This window comes from Phodopus roborovskii, unplaced genomic scaffold (assembly GCF_943737965.1).
Source record: "Phodopus roborovskii unplaced genomic scaffold, PHOROB, whole genome shotgun sequence".
In the NCBI taxonomy this organism is placed as follows: domain Eukaryota; kingdom Metazoa; phylum Chordata; class Mammalia; order Rodentia; family Cricetidae; genus Phodopus; species Phodopus roborovskii.
The window spans coordinates 32302552-32310279 of NW_026126517.1; the positions used below are offsets into that span (position 1 = coordinate 32302552).

Genomic DNA, 7728 nt, shown 5'->3' on the forward strand with positions numbered 1-7728 from the left:
AGGCCAGAGAAAACAGACTACCCAGGATGTGCCTACTCCCATCCCAGCCCATTTAAAACTCCTTTAAGTGTGACAAGGTGGAACCCAGTGGCACTCTGGCTAGCCAACTGGTAAATTCCAGTCTCCATGAGAGATCCTGCCTCAAAAAAAATTAGGTACAAAATAAGGTATTAGAGGAAGACATCCAATTCAAGCCCTGGCCTTCATATTCACATACTAGGGTGGCTACTCCTGTATTCATGAGCATACACACAGACCAGTAATATAATAATAATATAATAATAATAATAATAATAATAATAACAACAACAATAATAACAACTCAATGACTCCTCAACAGAACCCCAATTCCTTTTCCTGGTACAGGCTTTCTGGGGTGATTAGATGGGCTAGGTTGGTCGATTTTGGAGACACTTCTGCCTCTTGGTTTAAATAAAAACCCACAGCAAGCTGTCGGAGGCTGTACTCCCAGACCATCTCCAGCACCCAGAAGATAGCAGCCTCCACTGACTGATCACAATGTGAGTCTCGAGGGCAAGGCACTAGCTGGCTTCTAAAGTTTCCACTGGGAAGTGTGGTGGGCCCTTCTTCATGGGTGGCTGGCCTTGAACTTACAGATATCCGCCTGAGTGCTGGGATTAAAGGCATGCACCACCAACACCCGACCACCTGGGTTCTCAAAGGCCTCACTGTGGCTACTTCCTAAGGCCTGGCCACACTTGCTGCCCAGCCGGGTGTAAAGAGGCAAAACATGACCAATATTATCTTCCTTGCAGACAGTGGGGTCCCCGAGCCAGCAGTGTGTGTGGTCACTACAGCTGCCATAGACATCCACCAGCCTAACATCTCCTCGGACCTCTTCTCCATCGACTTGCCTCTGAAACTCAGTGGCAACAGCACCTGCACCAGTGCCACCTCGGAGACCACCTCCCATTCCACCTGTGGCTCAGTCACCAGAGCCCAGAGTGCCAGCAGCCAGACGCTGGGCTCCTCCACAGACTGTAGCACCCCTCGAGGAGAGCTGTCCTCTGAGCCTGGGCCCTTTCCCCTGCCACCACTGCCACCCTCTCAGCAGCCGGTGGCAGAGGCCACAGTCCAGGACCTGATGTCCTCTCTGTCCCATAAAGCCTTGGACCCAGCCCCCCTGGCTCAGCCTACCCCAGCAGGCTCAGCCCACACCAGCCCCGAGCTGGAGCATAGGGTAAGTCTGTTTAACCAGAAGAACCAGGAGGCCCTCCCTGTTCTGCAGATCAAGCCTGTCATCCACTTGCCGCCCACAGCTGGGCTAGAGGAGAAGTTCAGATCTTTGGAATCCAAAGAGCCAAAGTTGCATAGGGTTCCAGAGGCCTAGAGAGCCTGCTGGCTTGCTGAGTGGAAAGAGGGGAGACAGCCATGTTGAAGCTCTTTCAAGACCCCAGAGGCCAACCAGGGCCACAAATGGGGCTCAGGATCCCGCTGGCCTCCCTCAGGGTGCTGCTTGCCTCCAGGGAGGTGATGCCAGGCCAAGGCCATGCGCCTCAGACCTCAGAGCCCAGAGGTGGGGCCTCCTCTTGCCCTACTCAGGAGAGGATGGTGCTCATGGCTGGGATTTGGGGTTTTTGTTTGGGGGGGTTGTTTTTTGTTTTGTTTTGTTTTGTTTTTAACATTTTTACAAAAACCAGCCTATGGCCCAACTTCAGCAGGGTAGGGTACGGGGGCCTATTCTGTTGCCTTCGTTCCTGATGCCTGCCCCGGATTCTCGGGAACAGCACTGTGAGCAGGGGCTGCCCAGCCTCACCCCAAGCCGTCTTTCCAGGAATGCTGGGGGAGCCGACACAATCACAGAGACCACATCTGAGCCGTCTCACCTCTCATTTCAGCATGGACCTTTCCAAGTTTTCACAGGCCATGAGGGGACGGATCTGGAGGTGGGAGGGACATGGGAGGGCAGGGGCAGCCATTTTACCACCCTGGCTTTAGTAATAAAAACCAGCTGCACTGAGACTTCTGGGTGGCAGAGGTTTTTGTTTGGTTGCAGCCCAAGTGGAGTGTCTGGAGTGGCTCACTAGAGGCAAGGTTAGTTGGGTACACACTCACCCAAGCCGCTCTTTCTCCTCTCTGGCAGCTTCAAGGCCTTTACAGTGGAAAGAGCCCTAAACCCACTTGTGTAGGCCAGCAAGTGCTTTTCCCTCCCCCACCTCCCCATCAGAATGGAGTCCACAGCTGTGCCTCCTGAGATGGCAATTCCCAAGCTCCACCCCTGAAACCTCAAACTCAACCTGGTGCAGAGCTCTGAGTTCAACATTTTGCCCATAATAGTTTTCGGTCTTTGTTTTGCCGCCCGGCCAGGTACAAACCTGCATGGCATCACCAGCTCCCTGCCCATCCCTGGTCATTCTCCAAGTTACCTGACTCCAGCTCCCACCTTGCCTTGTTGAGGCCCACCTTGTCTTCCAAGGGGCTGGACTACAACAGGCTCAGCCTAGCCTAGCCTCTAGCTTGCCCTTCTCTACCACATTCTCCCAGGCTGCTCTCATCTACCTTACCCCAAGTGTCAGTTTTGTGAGTGTGACATCATGTTCTCGCTTGTGTGTGGGGTGGGGGCAGGGAGGTAAAGTTAGCAGGTTTAAGGCTTCCTATTCCCGCAGAGGACCAGCTCACTGATCACTTTCTCTCCTTCAGTCTTTATAGGTGCTCACGGTATCTGTAGCCTGCCCTGGCTCTACTAGGCCAGGAGTCCTCCAGCTCCTGAAGCCCCATTGCATTAGGGCTGGTAGGACTGAGTCCTTCTTAGAGGCCCAGGACACAGGCCTAAGCACAGAGCCACCCTGGAAAGGTGGCTGGATCGGAGAAAAGGAGGGAAATTGCTCTGTGTAGGCAATAGGTAATAGGGGTGATGGAGGATTGCCAACTTTGTTCCCAGGCACGAAAAAAGAATAGAACAATCATGAAAAAAGACAGAAGAGGAAGCCACTTCCCTTAAGAGTTGGGAGGGGCCTAGGACTAGGAGTCTGCTAATGGACACAGGCTTAGGTAGTTTATAGGGTCCCAAGGTCCTTGCTTTTCCCTGTTGGTTCTATTTAGATACCATCCCCCCACCCCAACTATCACCCACCCACCCCCACAGCCTCAGATTTTCTCACCATTTTTCCTCAGTGTCTAGCGAGGACATATATAGCTGCCGTCTCACAGAGACTGCTTTCCTTATTATGTCCATCTAACTCTCCTCCATTCCCACCTTTTGGAGATTGACACTGATTGCTGCTGGAGGAGGGCCAATGGCTACCCCAGCTGCTGACAGGGGTGGTCTAGAGGCTGTCAATCCAAGAAAGAAGTGACTTTTATGAGGTAGACTCTTGGGGGCAGTTGGGGGGGCTTTAGTAAAATCCTGACAGGCAGTGCCCACCTGTAGAAGCATCTGTAGGAGCAGAAAGGCTGAAGTGGAGATGAGAATGCTAGAGGCTACTACAGTACAGCTCAGGGTAGGCAACCTTCCCCAGCACTGTCCCACACAGTAGCAGTCAACCCTAGGCTGGTCTCAAGAATAACGACCCCAGGATCTGCTTTTTAGACATTTTATAGCCACCAGAATGGAGAGAGAGAGGGAAAGAGAGAGAGACAGAGACACAAAAAGATTTAGCCATCTTTCACTGGTTTTTAGGTTTAAACAATAGTGGGCCCATATCTCTTGGCTGCAGATAAGCACTGCGATGTTGAATTGAGCCAAGTTCATGTTATTCTTTCTATATCTGGAAATAATAGTCACCTTTACTCCCTGACTGTTTTGTTGTTGTCCTTTCTCCCTGTCACAGAATCAGAGGCCAGGCTGACTCAGGAAAGGGGGCTTTGGAAGATATTTAGAGACAAACATACTTGGGTCTTGTGTTAGTTAGGGTTACTATTGCTGTGATGAACTGCCATGACCAAAGCAATCTGGGGAGGACTCACACTTCCACATCACTGTCTTCACTGAAGAACGTCAGACAGAGGCTCAAACAGGGAGGGACCTGGAGGTAGGAGTTGATGCAGAAGCCATGGCTTACTTCTCCTGGCTTGCTCAGCCTGCTGGGCTCCTTTTGGGAAGACAAACTACTAGTGATGCAAGCTTCACACCTGTGACTTAGCCTCAAGACAAATGTCAAATGTCAAATTTAGGAGGCCTTTCCATACTTTGCCGACCCTGTGAGGCAGGCTGGTGTCCCTATGCAATGTCCTCAGATCAACACTAGTGGGAGGGACACCTGACACCTGGCTAGGCATCGATGTTTCCCCAGAGCACGTGGATGTGAGGCTGACTTTCCAGTCTTCTGTATCATGATGGGCAAGATGGCACTACAGGATTTGTCATCTGCAATACTGGAGCCTTCAAGGTCTGTTACTGGAAACCTACCCCCATAGGACAGCCACCTCATCCACCTGCCACTCTATTGAGTTCTGCTGTCCCCAGTCCTGCGCTAGGGCAGCTCATCAAGCAGATCACAACTAGGATGTGGGCCAGATGAGCACTGCAGATCTGCTGCCAGCCAGCACCCACCTCTGCCCTGAACCTCAGCTCCATTCAGCAATGAACCACACGATTGTGGAGGAGGAAACCTTCACAGGAGGATTTTCAAAGAATAAGAACACCACTTTTTTTATGGAGTAGTTTTTACGCTGAACTGCAAAACCGACCCACTTCCAGAAAACATGAGCCAGGGATTCTCTCTGTCTCCTCAGGGCAGCTGTCAGACCATTAAGAACAAAAAGAATGTTGGGTAGAGATGGTGAGCCAGCCATGCAGCAAAGGTGCAGCAACATGTCAGGGAGGGGGAGGTCTGCAAAGTCAGGGAAAACAATCTGGTCTTAGAAAGTGTGTCAGGGCTGGGTGTCAGTGGTGCTGGCCTTTAATCCTAGCACTCAGGTGGGAGTTGGTGGGGGGGGGTGGCAGAGGCAGGTGGATCTATGTGACCCTGGTCTACACACAGAAACCCTGTCTTGAAAAAACAAACAAATGAATAAATAATAAATAAAATAACAAAAGAAAGATATATAGAAAAGACCAGAGGGTCAGGGCACTGTGGCCCTGAATGCTGTCTTGATGTGACATTCATGCAATATGCCGCAGAGGTGCTTGCAGTGGAATGATGTGGCTGCAGTGGGTTGACAGCACAGAGAAGACCAGCAATATGAGGAGCATAGAGGCTGAGAGGGAAAGAGCCTGACAGGTCCCGGCCCCACTGCATATAGAGTGTAGGGAGGGGAACAGCAGAGAGTTCTGGTGTTGGGTATCTGAGACCCGGGAGTGTGGAGATTGGCTGCCTCTGGTATTATGAGTGCACACAGGGTGCCAGATGGCATTACAGTTCTTTCTCTGGACCCCTCTCAGGACAAAGGGTGGGGACCAAGCCTCGGTTATACTCTCATCACAGAAGGACTGAGGTGGGTACTTGAAGCCTGTGGTTTAAAAGCTTTGGCCTTCATGACTCTCGGGAGTGCTGTAGCTGGGGGCCTGCAGAGGTGGACAAGCATTCTGTAGGAGGTCTCCAGCCTGGAGAAGAGGCTCCCTACTCATTACTCCTTCAGAAAAGCTCACTGTGGGTCCCAAGGGAGCTGTTTGAGACTCCCACAGAAGGGGGTTGCTTAGGTAACAATTGCTGCCTGCCATACGGTGACAACAGCAATGGATGTACTTATTTATGTCCTATGGGGACAGGCACTTTTGACAGTATCCCCTCTTCACAGCCCCACAAACTAGGCTCTACTTTCTCTGAAAAAAATCCAGGCACAGCATGATAAGATGCCTGGCCCCTGCTATGGAGAGATAACTAGTAAAACGTAGTGGCAGGGTCAAATACAGGCCTGTCTGGGTGAAATGCCATGTGGGAAGTGGTGAATCAAACTGGGCCCCAACAGGAAAGCCCCAACAATCCCAACTCCAGCCCCTTATTGCTCTTCAGCTAGAGGGCTGGCTTTTTTGTTCAGCCTTGCCTCTGGAGCTCAGAACCTTGTGACTATCCTGACATCCTGAGCCCAAAAGTAAGGACAGCAAGGCTCAGAGCCAGTAGTATGTGGCCAGCCTACAAGAACCCTGCAGCCCTGGCCAGAAGCTGCCCAGAGCTGGGAGCTGAAAGGCTGTCTTTACGTAGCATAACTGGTCAGCCTCCTGAACCCCCAGCAAGGATTCAAACCAAGAACCTAACTTTTCAGGCTGAGTCATGTAGATGGGGAGGGGAAAGAGCACACAGTTCACAGACCCAATGCAGGCTGGAATAGCATATTCATTCCTTCCATAGTTTAGTAAGGCCCCTCTCACGCCAGGACCAGCCTGGGACAGCCAGGAGAGCAATGTTCTTATCACTAATGAGAGACCCTAGTGCCAAGTCATTTTCCCTGGGAGCTGTTGAGAGCCCCACATGAGATGTTCAAGACCACAGTCCTCTGAGCCCTACCTACAGCTTGTGTAGCTGCCGAACAAAGACTCACAATACTGGGTATCTGAAGTGGGCTGGAGTACAGTTCGCTCATCCCTGTCCACCCCAACTCCAGGTGCCGCTGTCCCTTGCAGTGGGCAAGGCCTGGACATCTGGATTCCTAGAGCAGTCCTGTTTCTGCCTTGCTTTGTGATTCAAAGAAAACCCTTCAGCTCCTCCCTCCCCAGCACAAGAATAATGACTCCTGTGTGCCCCACCCCTGAAGGTTGCTGGGATAACTAATGACATAATGGAAGGGAAAGCCCTTTGAGAATGTTTCAAGGGAAACACAAGCTGAAGGCACCCTTATTAATAATAGATGCCTCGGGTGCATTTCTGCCAGTGCACGCTCAGCACTTCTGGGGCGGATGCCCAGGAGATGCTCCGTTATTTCATTTGCTGCCACTGATAGTTCTGAGTGGGGAGGGAGGTGGGTGGGACCAAAGCATACCCTGCTCTAGCTCCAACAGCTAGCTCCTGAGCCCTTGCTGCTAGCACATCCTCATGTGTTCCCTTGTAAACAATGCCTTGGAGTTACTCAGTTTCAGAAAGGAGGTACCTGCTGTTTCCTTCTCTGACACCACCTCTAAACCTACCCATACTCGTTGAGGAAATCATAATATTGCAGATTTTTCTTTCCTTGGCTCTATTGCTCAAAAGTTTGGTTTTGTTTCCTGATGCATAGTTAATTTAATTATCCAGAGAAAATGATGGAACACTTGATGCTAATTTATTACCAGCCACCAAGGACACCATGCTGACATAATCTCACACAGAGCCTCAGGCTACAGCTTAGCAGGCTGCCTATTCACCCCGAACAACCAAATGAAATTGACTACCCAGGAGGTCAGCCAGGACATTAAACACTGTGATGAGTGTGGCAGAACCTTGTGCCCAAGATTTACAGCTCACCTTCCACCTCACACTCCAGGAGCCTCCCCAACATCAATTAGGCCTCATAACTAGGAGGACTCACCTCCACCTATACTGCTTGAAGGAGGGGCATGGACTGCGGGCCCTGGTTGGGGCAATGCCACAGGAGAAAGCAGACTGGACCCACACTACTGCACCCCACTCTCTGCATCCCCGAGCAAAGCACAGAACAGTGGCCTAGAAGAGGCGTCAGCTTGTACTTGGGAACCTCTGTTTCTTCATGCTAGGCCTTCTGCTTTGGATATACACTTCTCTTTCAGTTATACCCTCTGAACCTGGCTAGCTGCCGCATCTTTCCTCTACTCCAGACAACCCCAGCTGGTAAGGTATGTGGTTATCTAAAGTTACTACTAGTCCCAAGTCCCCA

At 51.1% G+C, this 7728-nt stretch overlaps 1 protein-coding gene across 1 annotated transcript in view; it reads left to right on the plus strand.

Annotated features, from left to right (window-relative positions):
- Tmem266 (transmembrane protein 266) overlaps positions 1-1606 on the plus strand; it is a 61079-nt gene extending 59473 nt beyond the window's left edge. Inside the window, exon 10 of the mRNA XM_051196947.1 lies at positions 777-1606. Within this exon, the coding sequence (XP_051052904.1) occupies positions 777-1351 (575 nt within the window). The 3' untranslated portion in view covers positions 1352-1606. The remainder of the gene's footprint in view (positions 1-776) is intronic.
- Positions 1607-7728: the final 6122 nt, after the last annotated feature.